General features: G+C 43.0%; 1 protein-coding gene across 2 annotated transcripts; it reads left to right on the top strand.

The window, feature by feature from the left end:
- Nucleotides 1-76: 76 nt before the first annotated feature.
- Nucleotides 77-17713, top strand: LOC115110880 (histone acetyltransferase KAT7-like). Of its 2 annotated transcripts, none has more exons than XM_065006510.1 (14): nt 77-2576; nt 8970-9117; nt 9954-10115; nt 11660-11899; nt 12075-12157; nt 12312-12398; nt 12569-12667; nt 12948-13037; nt 13542-13727; nt 13869-13958; nt 14065-14205; nt 14293-14386; nt 14516-14769; nt 15359-17713. In XM_065006510.1, the coding sequence occupies exons 1-14, from the start codon at nt 2562-2564 to the stop codon at nt 15455-15457; spliced, it is 1788 nt and encodes a 595-aa protein (XP_064862582.1). In that variant the 5' UTR covers nt 77-2561; the 3' UTR covers nt 15458-17713. The 2 variants fall into 2 exon arrangements, with proteins under 2 accessions (XP_064862582.1, XP_064862581.1); XM_065006509.1 differs by having other exon boundaries at nt 12948-13058.
- The last annotated feature ends 1131 nt before the right edge of the window (nt 17714-18844 follow it).

The raw sequence follows: 18844 nt of genomic DNA, 5'->3' as shown, positions 1-18844 counted from the left end.
ATGTTTACGACGTGACAATGGTAAATATAAATGTTCATTGGGTGTGGGCAGGGTAATTGTCCGTTGGGGGGGATAAAATGTCCATTGAGGGATCAACTGTCGTTTTTCAATGGAGAAGGGCTGGTAACCTCACGCAGTGCAGTGGTCATGGACAGGGCTTGCCCTGAGAAATTAGACAGCATAATAAATCCGTGATTAGCGCACTACTTGGTTTTCTTTTCATATGATGGGGCGGCAGGGTAGCCTAGTGGTTAGAGCGTTGGGCTAGTAACCGGAAGGTTGCAAGTTCAAACCCCTGAGCTGACAAGGTACAAATCTGTCGTTTTGCCCCTGAACAGGCAGTTAACCCACTGTTCCTAGGCCATTATTGAAAATAATAATTTGTTCTTAACTGACTTTCCTAGTTAAATAAAGGTAAAAATATGAGAGTCAATTCTTTTAAAATTAAATATATATTTTTATTTATTGTGTACAGTCCACATTAATCATGCTCTATGAAACAGCCACTTTTCATGTAAATGCCCTGTGATTTATAATACCCAATGGAACATTTTATTTGACAATCAAATAGCATAATTAATAATCACTTACTGTAGATAGACCACAGTTCATTTATTTGTTATCGCTCTCAGTCAGAAAAGCCTGTGGAGGATTCAGTCTTTAGATTGTAAAATCAAGAAGCACTACCAATCGGTTTCTTGTCTTCATGAAATATTGTTATAGGGAGAGAAGGAGGGTAAGCATAGAATTACATATATACTGAACAAAAATATAAACGCAACAAAGTGTTGGTCCCATGTTTCATGAGCTGAAACCAAAGATCCCAGAAATGTTCCATACGGACAAAAAGCAGATATCGCTCAAATGTTACGTACAAATTGGTTTTACATCCCTGTTATTGAGCATTTCTCCTTTGCCAAGATAATACATTCACCTGACAACTGTGGCATATCAAGAAGCTGATTAAACAGCATGATCATTACACAGGGGGAGCATGCAATTGAATGACTGCAGGAATGTCCACCAGAGCTGTTGCCAGAGAATTGAATGTTAATTTCTCTATCATAAACTGCCTCCAACGTTGTTTTAGAGAATTTGATAGTATGTCCAACCGGCTTCACAACCGCAGACCACGTGTACTGCAGTCCACCGTGAAACCGACTTCAGTGGGCAAATGCTCATCTTCGATGGCCACTGGCAAGCTGGAGAAGTTTGCTCTTCACGGATGAATCCCAGTTTCAACTGTACCGGGCAGATGGCATCGTGTGGGCGAAATGTCAATTTTGTGAACAGAGTGCCCCATGGTGGTGGTGGGGTTATGGTATGGGCAGTCATAAGCTACGGACAATGAAAACAATTGCATTTTTATCAATGGCAATTTGAATGCACAGAGATACCGTGATGAGATCCTGAGGCCCATTGTCGTGCCATTCATCCGCCACCATCACCTCATGTTTCAGCATAATAATGCACGGCCCCATGTCGCAAGGATCTGTGCACAATTCCTAGAAGCTGATAATTTCCCAGTTCTTCCATGGCCTGCATACTCACCAGACATGTCACCCATTGAGCATGTTTGGGATGCTCTGGATCGACGTGTAAGACAGCCTGTTCCAGTTCCCGCCAACATCCAGGAACTTTGCACAGCCATTGAAGAAGTGGCCACAATCAACAGCCTGACCAACTCTATGCGAAGGAGAAGTGTTGCACTGCATGAGGCAAATGGTGGTCACACCAGATACTGACTGGTTTTCTGATACAAAACCCTACTTTTTTTGTTAAAGGTATCAGTGACCAACAGATGCATATCTGTATTCCCAGTCATGTGAAAGCCATAAATTAGGGCCTAATGAATTTATTTAAATTGACAGATTTTCTTATATGAACTGTAACAGTAAAATCTTTGAAATTGTTGCATGTTGCATTTATATTTTTGTTCAGTATAGAACTCTATAGAACTCGGTGGGAGTGAGACTTAGTAGCAAAGACAGAGTGTGTGGGGGAGGGGAGGTCAGCTACACAAGACCTCCCCTGATATACACTCAATCAGCGCTCTATGATGAATGAATGGTCTATGTACATCCTCATCAAACTTCTCACTATTCATCTTGTGTACTGTACTGTATTTTACCTCAGAAAAAAATGCACAGTCTATTTTTATGTAAACTGTATGAGTCAGTGTATTGTCAGTGTATTTCACTGTACATTATCTGGGGTCCTTGGGATGTCCGTACCTCTAGACCCTAACCTTACATTTCAACTTGTAGTATGGTAGGGACTTCCCATGCATTCCGGATAGCAAGGGGCCTTTACACAATGGACGATCATGTACACGTTACCACACTGCCATCTAGTGGCCAATTGAATAACAGTAGAACCGTTTCAAAACATTCCGAAACGTGTCGACTTGCTTGAACATACCACGGAAGTGTGAGACAAACGTTGAGCGGCATCTCCAGTCAATCAGTTTCATTAGTGAGCATTTTCATTTTAAAACGCTGTTTATTTTTTACAGCTAAGGGATAGCTAACGTCTTAAAACAGACACCGTTAAAGTGAAATATGCCTCGGAGAAAGGTAAGAACTTGGTTTATTTATATACGTAGTTGTAAAATACAGGTGACTGACTCATGCTAGCTATATCTAATGTCAATTTGTTTAGCTAACTTACTATCATGTCGAAATGTCACTATAACGGGAGCTATTTGAGCCCTGGTTGGCCTTAAAGCATAGCACAATCAATTTTGTGTAACATTTAGAATAGCACAAATGCCATGGCAAGCTGATGCGATACTGGTCTAGTTAATGCTAACCAGCTATCCATGCGTGTGTTCATTCATGGCTATAGTGATGGGGCGCATTTGAACATAATTTCACAATCGCTTTAGCTATCTAACGTAGTTATCTATCTTACAGATGAACCACCAGCTAGCAGTGATAGAACCAAAAGCTTGGTGGAACAGGCCCGCAGGGTGTAAGGAAAAGGTGTTATCTAGGTTCAAACCTCTCTGGCTGAAGCTAGTTGAATCCTGCTGGTGGTGAGGCAAATTACTTGTCTTCCTCAAAACAACGATTTCATTGGATTGTTTCAGGAATAACATAGTGTCAATTGGTTTAATTTTCTCCTGTCCCGCCTTTCCTCCCTTGCAATTGGTTAAAGACACATAGTGCCCTCATGATTGTTGAACCATTTTCATCTCGAAATTATTTTCGCTACGCTAGTTGTCAACGTAACAGTATGGCAATGTTGATATACATATGCATGGTCCGTTTCATGTTCATGTTTGTTTTGGAACATTTATGGAGTGGATTTCAGTTCTGACCGTTGGTAAATGTTTTGATATGGTGCATTGTGGGAAAAGTACTACGGAAGTGTTGCTTGTACACATGCTCCTCCTCCACATGAATCAATATGTAAACCATTGACGCTTGTAAACAATGTTTTCGGTGATTCTTGTATTTTATGTGCTTGTGCTGTTGGATTAGGACTTTTTTTCTGTGTAGAGTATTAGTTAGTATTCCAGTCCAGTTTGCTTCAAAACATACAATGCATTCAGAAAGTATTCACATACCCTTGACTTATTCCACATGACAGCCTGAATTCAAAATGGATTAAATGTTTTTTTCTCACCCATCTACACACAATACCCCATAAGTATAATGACAAAGTGAAAACATGTAGTTTAGAAATGTTAGCAAATTTATTGAAAATGAAATCAGAATGAGTCTTTCTGGGTAAATCTAAAAAAAAACGTTGCACACCTGGATTGTGCAATATTTTCACATGATTATTTTTTGTAATTCTTCAAGCTCTGTCAAGGTGGTTGTTGAGCATTCCATTTTCAAGTCTTGCCATAGACTTTCAAGCCGATTTAAGTCAAAACTGTAACTAGGCTACTCAGGAACATTCAATGTTGTCTTGATAAGCAACTCTTGTGTATATTTTGCCTTGTGTTTTAGGTTATGGTCCTGCTGAAAGGTGAATTTGCCTCACAGTGTCTAGGTTTTCCTCTAGGATTGTGCCTGTGCTTAGCTCTATTCCATTTTATTTTATTTAAAAAAAATCCCTTGTCCTTGCTGATGACAAGCATACCCATAACATAATGCAGCCACCACCATTCTTGAAAATATGAAGAGTGGTACTCAGTGATGTGTTGGGATTTGCCCCAAATATAACGCTTTCTATTCAGGACATAAAGTACATTTCTTTGCCACATGTTTTTGCAGTTGTAGGGGGCTCTCACACAATTGGTTTGGTGTGTTTTTTCTGACCTCTGGTGCGTTTACCCCCTTAGTTGGGCTCGTTTGGACTGGTGTGATTACTATCTGCACTCGAAAGCACACTAAACAACGCACTGATTTGCTCAAGAAGGGTGTACTCTGTCCGATTCTATTCATACCGTGGTGCGGTTCACTGCAGGTGAGAATGCAGTCCGGACTAAACACAGGAAAATATCCTATCGCATTTTTTTTCACCTTTATTTAACCAGGTTGGCCAGTTGAGAACAAGTTCTCATTTACAACTGCGACCTGGCCAAGATAAAGCAAAGCAGTGCGACACAAACAAACGTACAGTCAATAACACAATAGAAAAAAGTCTATATACAGTATGTGCAAATGGCGTGAGGAGGTAAGGCAAGAAATAGGCCATAGTGGCGAAGTAATTACAATTTAGCAAATTAACACTGGAGTGATAGATGTGCAGATGATGATGTGCAAGTAGAAGTACTGGTGTGCAAAAAAAGTAAATAAAAACAATATGGTGATGAGGTAGGTAGATTGGATGGGCTGTGTACAGCTGCAGCGATCGGTTAGCTGCTCAGATAGCTGATGTTTAAAGTTAGTGAGGGAGATATGAGTCTCCAACTTCAGCGATTTTATTTATTTATTTTTAATTGATTTTAAATCTTTTTTTTTTTTTTCTTCTTTTTTTTTGCAATTCGTTCCAGTCATTGGCAGCAGAGAACTGGAAGGAAAGGCGGCCAAAGGGGGTGTTGGCTTTGGGGATGACCAGTGAGATATACCTGCTGGAGCACGTGCTACGGGTGGGTGTTGTCATCGTGGCCAGTGAGCTGAGATAAGGCGGAGCTTTACCTAGCATAGACTTATATATGACCTGGAGCCAGTGGGTTTGGCGACGAATATGATGCGAGGGCCAGCCGACAAGAGCATACAGGTCGCAGTGGTGGATGGTATATGGGGCTTTGGTGACAAAACGGATGGCGCTGTGATAGACTGCATCCAGTTTACTGAGTAGAGTGTCGGAGGCTATTTTGTAAATTACATCGCCGAAGTCGAGGATCGGTAGGATAGTCAGTTTTACGAGGGTATGTTTGGCGGCATGAGTGAAGGAGGCTTTGTTGCAAAACAGGAAGCCGATTCTAGATTTAATTTTGGATTGGAGATGTTTAATTGGAGTCAGGAAGGAGAGTTTACAGTCTACACCTAGGTATTTGTAGTTGTCCACATATTCTAGGTCAGAACCGTCCAGAGTAGTGATGCTAGTCGGGTGGGCGGGTGCGGGCAACGATCGGTTGAAAAGCATGCATTTAGTTTTACTAGTGTTTAAGAGCAGTTTGAGGCCACGGAAGCAGTGTTGTATGGCATTGAAGCTTGTTTGGAGGTTTGTTAACACAGTGTCCAAAGAAGGGCCAGATGTATACAGAATGGTGTCGTCTGCGTAGAGGTGGATCAGAGAGTCACCAGCAGCAAGAGCGACATCATTGATGTATACAGAGAAAAGAGTCAGCCCGAGAATTTAACCTTGTGGTACCCCCATAGAGACTGCCAGATGTCCGGACAACAGGCCCTCTGATTTGACACACTGAACTCTTTCTGAGAAGTAGTTGGTGAAACAGGCGAGGCAGTCATTTGAGAAACCAAGGCTGTTGAGTCTGCCGATAAGAATACGGTGATTGACAGAGTTGAAGGCCTTGGCCAGGTCGACGAAGACGGCTGCACAGTACTGTCTTTTATTGATGGCGGTTATGATATCGTTTAATACCTTGAGCGTGGCTGAGGTGCACCCGTGACCAGCTCGAAACCGGATTGCACAGCGGAGAAGGTACGGTGGGATTCGAAATGGTCAGTGATCTGTTTATTAACTTGGCTTTCGAAGACTTTAATTAAGGCAGGGCAGGATGGATATACAGTGGGGAGAACAAGTATTTGATACACTTCCGATTTTTTTTCGGTTTTCCTACTTGCAAAGCATGTAGAGAGAGGTCTGTAATTTTTATCATAGGTACACTTCAACTGTGAGAGACGGAATCTAAAATAAAATTCCAGAAAATCACATTGTATGATTTTTAAGTAATTAATTAGCATTTTATTGCATGACATAAGTATTTGATCACCTACCAACCAGTAAGAATTCTGGCTCTCACAGACCTGTTAGGTTTTCTTTAAGAAGCCCTCCTGTTCTCCACTCATTACCTGTATTAACTGCACCTGTTTGAACTCATTACCTGTATAAAAGACACCTGTCCACACACTCAATCAAACAGACTCCAACCTGTCTACAATGGCCAAGACCAGAGAGCTGTGTAAGGACATCAGGGATAAAATTGTATACCTGCACAAGGCTGGGATGGGTTACAGGACAATAGGCAAGCAGCTTGGTGAGAAGGCAACAACTGTTGGCGCAATTATTAGAAAATGGAAGAAGTTCAAGATGACGGTCAATCACCCTTGGTCTGGGGCTCCATGCAAGATATCACCTCGTGGGGCATCAATGATCATGAGGAAGGTGAGGGATCAGCCCAGAGCTACACGGCAGGACCTGGTCAATGACCTGAAGAGAGCTGGGACCACAGTCTCAAAGAAAACCATTAGTAACACACTATGCCATCATGGATTAAAATCCTGCAGCGCACGCAAGGTCCCCCTGTTCAAGCCAGCACATGTCCAGGCCCGTCTGAAGTTTGCCAATGACCATCTGGATGATCCAGAGGAGGAATGGGAGAAGGTCATGTGGTCTGATGAGACAAAAATAGAGCTTTCTGGTCTAAACTCCAGTCGCTGTGTTTGGAGGAAGAAGAAGGATGAGTACAACCCCAAGAACACCATCCCAACCGTGAAGCATCTTTGGGGATGCTTTTCTGAAAAGGGGACAGGACGACTGCACCGTATTGAGGGGAGGATGGATGGGGCCATGTATCGCGAGATCTTGGCCAACAACCTCATTCCTTCAGTAAGAGCATTGAAGATGGTTCGTTGCTGGGTCTTCCAGCATGACAAGACCCGGAACACACAGCCAGGGCAACTAAGAAGCATCTCAAGGTCCTGGAGTGGCCTAGCCAGTCTCCAGACCTGAACCCAATAGAAAATCTTTGGAGGGAGCTGAAAGTCCGTATTGCCCAGCAACAGCCCCGAAACCTGAAGGATCTGGAGAAGGTCTGTATGGAGGAGTGTGCCAATATCCCTGCTGCAGTGTGTGCAAACCTGGTCAAGAACTACAAGAAACGTATGATCTCTGTAATTGCAAACAAAGGTTTCTGTACCAAATATAAGTTCTGCTTTTCTGATGTATCAAATACTTATGTCATGCAATAAAATGCTAATTATTTTCAGGTCTCTCCAGAGATGTTTGATCGGGTTCAGGTCCGGACTCTGGCTGGGCCACTCAAGGACATTCAGAGACTTGTCCCAAAGCCACTCCTGCGTTGTCTTAGCTGTCTGCTTAGGGTCGTTGTCCTGTTGGTAGGTGAACCTTCACCCCAGTCTGAGGGCTCTGGAGCAGGTTTTCATCAAGGATCTCTCTGTACTTTGCTCTGTTCATCTTTGCCTTGATCTTGACTAGTCTGCCAGTCCTTGCCGCTGAAAAACAACCCCACAACATGATGCTGCCGCCACCATGCTTCACCGTAGGGATGATGCCAAGTTTACTCCAGATTTGGTTTCATCAGACCAGATAATCTTGTTTCTCATGGTCTGAGAGTCCTTTAGGTGCCTTTTGGCAAACTCAAAGAGGGCTGTCATGTGCCTTTAACTAAAGAGTGGCTTCCGTCTGGCCACTCTACCATAAAGGCCTGATTGGTGGAGTGCTGCAGAGATGGTTGTCCTTCTGGAAGGTTCTCCCATCTCCACAGAGGAACTCTGGAGCTCTGTCAGAGTGACCATTGGGTTCTTTTCATTTTCTTGGTCACCTCACTGACCAAGGCTCCGATTGCTCAGTTTGGCTGGGCGGCCAGCTCTAGGAAGAGTATTGGTGGTTCTAAACCTTTTCCATTTAAGAATGATGGAGGCCACTGTGTTCTTGGGGACCTTCAATGCTGCAGGCATTTTTTTTGGTACCCTTCCCCAGATCTGTGCCTCGACACAATCCTGTCTCGGAGCTCTACAGACAATTCCTTCGACCTCATGGCTTGGTTTTTACTCTGTTATGCACTGTCAACTGTGGTACTTTATATAGACAGGTTTGTGCCTTTCCAAATCATGTCCAATCAATTGAATTTACCACAGGTGGACTGCAATCAAGTTGTAGAAACATCTCAAGAATGATCAATGGAAACAGGATACACCTGAGCTCAATTTCGAGTCTCATAGCAAAGGGTCTGAATACTTATGTAAAAAAAAGGTTGCCTTGTCATTATGGGGTATTGTGTGTAGATTGAGGAGGGGGAAAACGGTTTAATCCATTTTAGAATAAGGCTGTAACGTAACAAAATGTGGAAAACGTCTCTAGGGGTCTGAATACTTTCCGAATGCACTGTAGGCTACTGAATATAGCCTATTCACGTCGCAGTTAAAGCGGCTATTGCGCTTTTTCCTCCCACATGTTGTTGGAAGACGACAACGAAAGTAATAGGAAGATTGGGGCACACAAGTGATGCTTCGTGATAATCACAAATAGATTCAACGATAGCATTGTGTTCATACAAGCTAACAGGAACCAAACCAAATAATCGTCATGTTTATGTTACTGGTGTGCATAACTGACGACCGATCTTCCCTTTTGTTCTATGAAAGAGGAATGCTGGGAGCAGCTCCGACGGCACTGAGGATTCCGACTTCTCTGCTGACCATGAGCACACAGACCGAATCGAGACCTATGGGAGAACACGGAGGAACACGCGCCTCACCCGGGCATCGCTGCGACTCAGCCAAAGTTCACAAGGTAAATATGCCTTTTTCAAATAAAATATTTGTCACATGCGCCGAATACAACAGGTGTAGGTAGACCTTACAGTGGCTTACTTACACGCCCTTAACCAACAATGCAGTTTTGATATGGAACTGTCATGAGATGGCCAATATATTTATATGGTTATGTTTCTGCATCAAGAACCTGCTGAATAACTATGAATCCTATATGAATCCCTTGGATTCCAGCCCTATGAGTTTTTAGTCTCGGTCATTGAACCAAATGTTATGACAATAATCTAAGTCAGAAGATTCAAAATGAAGATACTGAATGTAATGCTGGGGTTCTCTTTTGTCTGTCTGTAGCTATACCCATAGATGTGCTCATGGGTTATTATCACTTGCTGTACAATAGCCATTGTATATCAGCATTAAAAGTCATAAACTGTGAATAGGTTTAGACAGCAGTCATCCTATTCGGTCTGGCGGTCATGGTTTGAGTAGAGGATGATATAGTTTCCACTCCCTTTTGTTATTGAAAAAAACAGGATGCATTCTATGTGGTTTTTAAAAAGCTTGGCATGTCCCTTGGTCCTCAATTTGACAACTGAACTGATATTGTTATTAAGTTGTTATACACAACAAGTAGTCTACTGCTTGGGCCTATGTTTTGTTTGTTGCCTGTACTCTACTGGTCAGTTATGTTGTGGAAACGAATCCGTTTGTTAAGGGAGCGTACGTAAGTGTCTCTGCTTGAAAGGGATTTGTCCATTGACGAGACAAGAGTTGTAGCTCCTAGCCTGCTACATTACTGCTGAGGGCCAGAGAACCCTGAAGACATCTGTTTAAAAAAAAAAAATGTGTTTTTAGATTCCAGCCCTGTCCAGATCAGCCCAGCAGAGGTGGTGACCTTCTCTGCCCGGCGAGTGACCCGTAGCCGTAGTCTGCAGCAAGGGCCGCCGGTCACCCCCAAGAAATACCCTCTGCGCCAGAGTCGCTCTTCGGGGTCGGACACGGAGCAGCATGTGGAGGGTAGGAGGACGAGGCAGCATGGTCACTTTCTCTCACAGCTCCCCCCTGCTCCATTGTCCACACCTGAGAGCTGGCCACCCACTGCATTATTCATGTTATATTTTCAGTGTATCATTTTAAGTTGTCGAAGAGGCAGTGATGCTCAACCAGTGCTTTTCTACTCTTTAAGTTTGTTTTGGGCTTGTGTCTTCAAACATAGATGATTTGAGCTTGTGTTGTCCTCCACATGTTATTCCACTCATTTGTTATGTTTCTCAGACAGTTCTGTGGAAAATTGCAGCCTATGCTTGTAGCTACCATCCCTATTCATTCCTTTGGGTTTCCGTTGCTGGTGTGGTGGGGTCGTTGTATGCGATCATGTATTGGGTGTTTGGTGTCATGATGAGTCATCATCCCCTCCTGTCCTGTTTCATACCTCCCAAGGCATGTTTTTCCAAACCTGAAGGGGGTGTGCAAGAATTGGGAAAAATAAATGCATCACCAAAAGCATCACATTGACAAAAAATATATATAGCATAGTGTGTGTGTGTGTGTATAGCAGCATCACAACAAAATGGAATCTTGTGTCTTGAAACTGTATAAACATGGTATTGTGAGAGGGTGGTGAGATAGTCGGAATGTCCTCATTCACAATTCTAGATACAAGCCAGGCACTTGAAATATGAACTAAGCCCCATCCCAAGTGGCGTAGCAGTCTAAGGCACTGCAACTCAGTGCTAGAGGTGTCACTACAGACCCTGGTTCGATTCCAGGCTGTATCACAACTGGCCGTGATTGGGAGTCCTGGCCGTGATCGGGCAGCGCACAATTGGCCCAGCGTCGTCCGAATATGTTCTTAACTGACTTGCCTACTTGAATAAAGTTTTTTAAAATTTATTTTGTATTAGTAAGAATTTGTTCTTAACTGACTAGCCTAGTTAAATAAAGTTAAAATAAAAATACGTGAGGTGTCTGTCGGGCTTGTGAATATAACATCAAATGTACATATAAAGCCCTTCTTACATCAGCTGAAATCTCAAAGTGCTGTACAGAAACCCAGCCTAAAACCCCAAACCGCAAGCAATGCAGGTGTAGAAGCACGGTGGCTAGGAAAAACTCCCTAGAAAGGCCAGAACCTAGGAAGAAACCTAGAGAGGAACCATGCTATGAGGGGTGGCCAGTCCTCTTCTGGCTGTGCCGTGTGGAGATTATAACAGAACATGGCCAAGATGTTCATATGTTCATAGATGACCAGCAGGGTCAAATAATAATCACAGTGGATGAAGAGGGTGTAACAGCACCTCAGGAGTGAAAACAGCAGGTCTGGGACAGGTAGCACGTCTGGTGAACAGGTCAGGATTCCATAGCCGCAGGCAGAACAGTTTGAAACTGGAGCAGCAGCACAGCCAGGTGGACTGGGGACAACTAAGAGTCATCAGGCCAGGTAGTCCTGAGGCATGGTCCTAGGGCTCAGGTCCTCCGAGAGAGAGCGAGAGAATTAGAGAGAGCCTACTTTAAATTCACATAACAATTCCTTTACATGTGTTCTTCGTTGGCTCTTCCAGACCTGAAGCGAGCAGCAGACCAGGACGAGTCTCCGCCCCGCACCCCAACAGGGAACGCCCTCTCATCGGAGTCGGACATTGACGTGTCCAGCCCTAACGCCTCTCATGACGAGAGCCTGGCCAAGGAGCTGTCACTCAAAGACACTGGCAGTGACCTCTCCCACAGGCCCAAGCGCCGCCGCTTCCACGAGAGCTACAACTTCAACATGAAGTGCCCCACACCAGGCTGCAACTCTCTGGGTAAATGATCTCATTCTTAACTGTCAGCTCCACCGTCAATCAGGACATTTTATTTACATAGTTGACTTTTGGTGCAATGTGGACCTCAGAACGCTACACCTTCAAAACACACACTGTTAATTGTTATGTTCTGCATTTGTTTCACTTGACGTTCTCTGTTTTATTTGTTTTTCAGGCCATTTGACAGGGAAACATGAGAGGCACTTCTCAATATCTGGCTGCCCTCTCTTCCACAACCTCTCTGTAGATGAATGCAAGGTAAATCTACAAGACCTTGGAAGTTGGCTTTAGTGTTGAGGTGTGGGATTCTAGGACCGTGTCTGACATCTGTCTGCCTACTACTTAATAAAACAACATAATGTAGGCATATCTTTAGTAGGGATGGCTTACCAAACGGGATTTATCTTCACAGACGAGGGCCTCCTCTCGTGACAAACAGGTGGAGGAGCGGACATTGTCCCACCGGCAGGATGAGAACAGACACGGTACCCGTCACCAGGTACTATGATCATTTGGTCAACCATCTCATTTTATCACTACGCTACTGTTTTTGGTTTGGATTTGTCCCTCCTTGCAGTAAATGTTTCAAGAAAGGCTATAGGGCGCAAAATAGGATTTGGATTTAAAGGCAGTATCATGGCCGTTTCATAACATTGCATAATGGATTAGGCCCCAACGGAGAGACAGATGAGGTACAAGGAGAAGGTGACGGAAATGAGGAAGAAGAGGAACTCGGGTCTGCTAAAAGAGCAGAAAGACCAGTACATGGTGAGTGTGATGATCTGACCTCTAATCCAAACTAGGAAAGAAAAAACGACCCTTTTCCATTAGTGCCAGAAGAAAAAGCTGTAGCCTACGTGTTGTAATACACTCTTATCCCATACGAAAGGTAAACAAATATAATACTTCCAATATTAAAAAGTGTCTCGCAAGCACAGTTTGACAACTGTTCGGACAACATATGTTGAAGGTAAATAATGTGTCCGGTTGAAGAGATGTGCTGATTGTTCTGAGGTTAAAGGCTTCTTCTCCCTCTCTGATGTCCCAGGATCACCGGCAGTCCCACGGCAACAACCGAGAGCCCCTCCTGGAGAACATCACAAGTGATTACGACCTGGAGCTCTTTCGAAAAGCCCAGGCACGTGCTTCGGAGGATCTTGTAAGAGAGAGAGAACTCATCGCCCTTCCTCCCATTTTCCTCTTTCTTTTCCTGAGCCTGTACTAGTGACTGTCTGGACTGGGCCCAGTCGACGCCCAGCTCTCACCGTTTATGGTGGGCAGTGCCAGACGGGGAGCATTCTGGGTAATCTGGCTACTCACACTGTCTGGTGTTGTCAGTTACAAGACCGGGTAGTTTATGGAGAAGTTCTTCTTCGCTCTCTTTGAGTTAGATTTACTCTAGCCGATATCTTTAAGAGGCTCCCCTTTCAGTCTTCCAAATCAAAGCTCTCTCTTATCCTTTCCACACACATTTCTAACCTTTTCTTTCTAAATGAAAGCGTAATCTCCGTGGTCGCTTCCACGGAGAGTAATGAGTTCTCCTACCGTGGCGCTTTGCCTGCCCCTCCATCGCTGCGTTAGTCAAACCTCTCTCTTCCTCCTCCCTTTTCTGTCCCCTCTCCCTGCCCTCCGCCTGGTGCAGGAGAAGCTGCAGGGCCAGGTGGCGGAGGGCAGCAACATGATCAAGACCATCGTGTTTGGCCGCTACGAGCTGGACACCTGGTACCACTCGCCCTACCCCGAGGAGTACGCCCGCCTGGGACGCCTCTACATGTGTGAGTTCTGCCTCAAGTACATGAAGAGTCTGACCATCCTGCGTCGGCACATGGTGAGAACGTTGGTGCATGTCAATTAGTTTCTCCGGTGTTTTCTGATTGTTCTTTATGGATGGATTCAGACGTTTCAGAGTGGATCTCAGTTCTGAATAGGTTTTTATATGATGGTCGGTGTTGCTCCTCCCCCTGTACAGGCCAAGTGTGTCTGGAAACACCCACCAGGGGATGAGATCTATCGAAAGGGAAACATCTCCGTCTTTGAGGTGGACGGTAAAAAGAACAAGGTGAGAGATTGCTGGGGTCCCAGGAATGTAATGTTATCCTGCCTTGTGAATGTTATGACTACCCTGCTCTGACCATAGCCCTGCTAAATGACCCTATCATCCACAGATCTACTGCCAAAACCTGTGCCTTCTGGCTAAGCTCTTCCTGGACCACAAGACCCTATACTACGACGTGGAGCCCTTCCTCTTCTACGTCATGACAGAGGCTGACAACACCGGCTGCCATCTTGTTGGCTACTTCTCAAAGGTAACCAGTCAGTCATAGTTATAATGCTACGTTTAATTTATAAACTGCTTTTCTCAAACTCAAAATGTCTATGCCCTCCCATTTTAGGAGAAGAACTCGTTCCTGAACTACAATGTCTCCTGTATCCTCACCATGCCACAGTACATGAGGCAGGGCTACGGAAAGATGCTGATTGACTTCAGTGAGTACAGCCACTACCTTGTGGTCTCTCTGTAACTCTACCTGACCTCTGTGTAACCCCGTGTGTGTTCCTGGTTTCTCCCTAACCCTGGTCTCTGTGTAACCCTGTGTGTGGTCTGCCCTCTCCCAGGTTACTTACTGTCTAAAGTGGAGGAGAAGGTGGGCTCTCCAGAGCGGCCCCTCTCAGACCTGGGCCTAATCAGCTACAGGTCCTACTGGAAGGAGGTGCTGCTGCGCTACCTCAACCAGTTCCAGGGGAAGGAGATCTCCATCAAGGAGATCAGCCAGGAGACAGCCGTTAACCCAGTGGACATCGTCAGCACCCTGCAGTCCCTCCAGATGCTCAAGTACTGGAAAGGGAAGCACCTGGTCTTGAAGAGACAGGTATGTCACCTACTATTTCCTCATATATTTATTCTTTAATCTGCCAAGAACAAGTTCTGATTTTAGTGTGACGGCCAGGACATTTCTCCAACTAACTGTGGAATTAGTTGGGGTTTGGGTTATTCCATTAGACATCAGTTCAGTCTCGATATTGTCTTGGACATCCACTTATCATTGAGCCTAGCAGTGCTAACGTGCTACTAACCTCACGGAGCCATCCTTCCAAATCTCATCACGATGACTTTACTATTGGAAGTCTGGAGAACTTTGGTATTTGGATTTTGAGTAGAAGTGACGTTTCCCCTCAGGAGAGGCCTTTTTTTGTTGCTTTTTTAAATTAGCTTTGTTTCTCTTTCTACCGTGTCAGTCAGTTTGCCTATGCTGTGTTAGTTGTGTATGAATAAATAAAATAAGCTGAAACATGCTAAATATTTAATGGGTTTGAAAAGTGGCAACATGTCTAGTTTCCATCTATACCACTGTTGTCTGTCCTTTTTTTTGTCTTCCTGAGGAGAACTTCCACTGGTTTTTGGAACGGAGCGTGACAAACCTTGGCTTCTGAGGCTAATATGCTAACTATCTCCTCCAGGACCTAATCGACGACTGGAAAGCCAAGGAGACCAAGCGCGGCAGCAGCAAGACTATTGAACCCACTGCCTTAAAGTGGACCCCACCTAAAGGAACATAGGACACTTCTTCCCCCTACACCGTACCACACCAACTCTCCAATACAATGACCTGGGTTCAAAGCTCACTATCAGAATAGTTTACTTCAAACAACTTTTTGATCAGTACACTGTGTTAGTGCAGAATTATTGATCATGATTATTGAGAGTCCTAACCAGGCTTAAGTAGTAGATCATAATAGCAACAAGAATACTGATGGTGGGTTGCTTGAATCCAGACCCTAGCTTGCCTCACACAACTTCTCAGTAGAACCGTATTAACCTAGTGAGCCAGTCAGTTAGTACGTATGGGAATATAGCTGTCTTTCTGGGGAGGGGTTAAGGTAACACCACAATGTATCCATGTGTCTTGATTGTCTTTAATATTTTCTGTTTGGTTTGGGCTTTATTTTACTTTATTTTTTTATATATGTTTTCAACTTCTGTTTGGTTTTACCACTGTTTTAAGCTGTTTTGGCTAATGTCCTTTTTTAAGCTATTTTACATTTGGCTTCCTGAAAGATTGCCAATTCCCTTTCTTCCCCTTCTCTCCACAGTGTGCACTCTTTCAAGTATTTAAAAGCATCGGACTGGTGAAAACGTTGGCTGGAGGAAGTTCCTGACCCCAATCCCTTCCTTTTAAATCCATGAGGAAGAGTGCACAAGTAAACACTTTGTGGGAGGAGGAGAAGAACTGGAATTCTCAGTCAGGCTCTGCCTGAGGCCGAAGTGCGAATTTGATGTCAAGTTCAAGTCATGCTGTCAATATATTTAAATGATGGAGAGAAGATTTTATAGTACAGGTTTGGCAAGACAAAGTATATTTGAAGAAAGTTTTTAAAATGTGCAGGACTGGTTTCCTAGCCGTACTGAGAACTAGATTTGAACGTGTTATTTAGAAGAGATTTTCTCTAACATGTTGCAGAGGAACAAGCAAATGCATGTAGTACACAGCAAAATAGACTATTTGTCTTGCGCTGTGGTCAACCCATTTTATGTCTGTTTATGTGTAAAAGGATAAAATAATGGATGTTACTGACTGTTAGACTGATTGTGCATATACATGGGATGAAACCAGAAATGACCTCCATCTGCTGTGTGTATATAAAGATTTAGAGTTTCCACAGCGACGTATGGCCCTCATCTCAAGAATTTATAGCCACAATAGGGCAACAAATATATAAAGTGCACATCTTTATAGTTGCAGAAGAAATGGCCTTTACTGACCATATGTCAAAAGTGAACTCTTTATTAACACCGTAAAGGATTCACAAACGTCACTGTCATTCTGAAATAGTGTTAATCATTGTGTAGAGTTTTGATTTTTTTATTCCGTTGTGTTTCTTTCTGGGTTCTTTCTTGTGTGTTTAAAAAAATAAGCTATTTGATCTGTGTATTTGTATGTCAGAGGGGAGAAACTAAACAAGCTCAGAATCTGAGAGGAGGTATTTCTTCAAGGCTGCCAAATAGACTGTATATTTCACCGTCATATTTCAATGCATCCAGGTTGAACTGGGAAACTAATACTCCAATAATATGGCGTTATGATTCTTTTCAGAATATAAGCACTCGTGTTGGATGTCCAATTTAAATTGCATGTTAACATAGTTTTGGGCCAGTCCGGCTTCATTCATTCCTTCTGCTTTTGAATGTTAAGTAAAAGGCCTTGAAATATACCTGCCCATCAGACTGTTTACTTCCTTATTTTGACTCTCTAAAACTAGATTGTACACTGTCCACTATATTATGGGGTATGATTTTGATTTAGTTGCAAAGTTCATGGTTCTTCAAAGAGTCTGTATAATGGCAGCATCTTTGGCATGAATAGATGCTAACTTGGCCTAACATCACACAGAGGTATTATAGCAGGTCAACTTGCAGCTCATTTCACTGTACATTTTATTGGAACCTGAGAACACACTGCTACAACAGGTCAACTGTTAATTTCCCCAAAACAATTATCCGTTACCTCTGCCTTTCATATTTTGCCTCCCAACAGGTTGCTGTGTTGTCTTGATGTTTCCTCCTGTGCCAGTCATGGCAGCTATAGAAAGACACTCCAGAACAGCTCAGTTTATCTGAAACCAGTGTGTGTGGTCATAATGTTCACCATCATACAAGCATTTGTTCTTCAATAAGCTATCAAAAGAGCAGTAGACCACTGTTGCTGCACAGCAGTCAGCAGTACCTCTGTACAGCATTAATATGTAGATAAGTTGTGTGCACCTGCTTTTGTACTTGCTTCCTCTCCAATAAATCTAAACTCCAAAATGTCTTGATCCTGTGTGCAAGGTGTTCTTTCTGAACTTTCTTGGGCAGCATCTTCTGTTTCCCCAACCAATTGCCACTACACACTGCAATGTGTTCCTGTTTCGGGTGCATGGATCAGTCTAGTGGTTTCATCTCCGTTCCATGACCGGCACCAATCTGGTCAATCTACACAGTTGAAAGCAAATGAACACTACAAAAAGTGCACTTGATTGAACAAATTGTTTTTATTAAGGAAATGTGAACAGCATTGAGCTTTTGCCACATAGATGTATAGGGGTTCACTGACAAATTATCAGCATTTGATATGAAGCACAGAAAAGCAAATCATTTTTCAATATTAATGAATCTTGAAGTTCAGTAATGCTCTCAGTGATGGGATGTGTGAATTATCTTACATTAGACAAATATACCTGTTTGTTTGTACAACAATCCATCTAATATTATGCAACAACAACAAAAATACTTGACTGAACATAACAAGCGGCTTGTATTGCAAAGAAGAGTACAGAATGATACAGTTAAGGAAGGCATAAAATGTCAATTAGTTGCAGCAAATCCCTGACGCAGTTTAAACACGGGTCAAATAATTATTGACCCTTATTACACATTCCTTATGTTACATCAATTAAGCTTTGTTGCATGTATTGGATTGCTTTGAACTAGATGAATACTTTGAGCAACATTGATTATTACAGTAACTTTGAACAATCAAGTTATATCTTCATCTCTAGTAATACTGGGGCTTTTTCCATTCCTCTTGTGACTCTGGAAAAAACAAATATGGAATAAGTACATTAGATTGAAATTGTTCTGAAGAATGATAGCTAACATATTTATCATCTGGTAAGGTGCTTGACTCTACCTCCACTTGAGGACCTTCGACCCATGAGTCCAATATACATTTCTCCTTTATTTCCTGATGAAACACACACACAATATGTATTTTATTCAAGAAATACATAATATAGGCTATAGCCCAAAGCAGGCCAATTAATAATTTAATTAATAATGATTTCAAATTTGAAAAACCTACTTTTCTGCCCCAGTCGAATCGGTTGAGGGACTCCTAAATTGGGAAATGAAATGTGTTTAGTTCATTCAAATTTCTATCATTTCTATAAATTATAGCCTACAAGCTC

This window comes from Oncorhynchus nerka, linkage group LG21 (assembly GCF_034236695.1).
Source record: "Oncorhynchus nerka isolate Pitt River linkage group LG21, Oner_Uvic_2.0, whole genome shotgun sequence".
NCBI classification, from domain to species: Eukaryota; Metazoa; Chordata; class Actinopteri; order Salmoniformes; family Salmonidae; genus Oncorhynchus; species Oncorhynchus nerka.
Note: the sequence above shows the minus strand (reverse complement) of the source record. Positions and strands in the feature narration are given on the sequence as shown.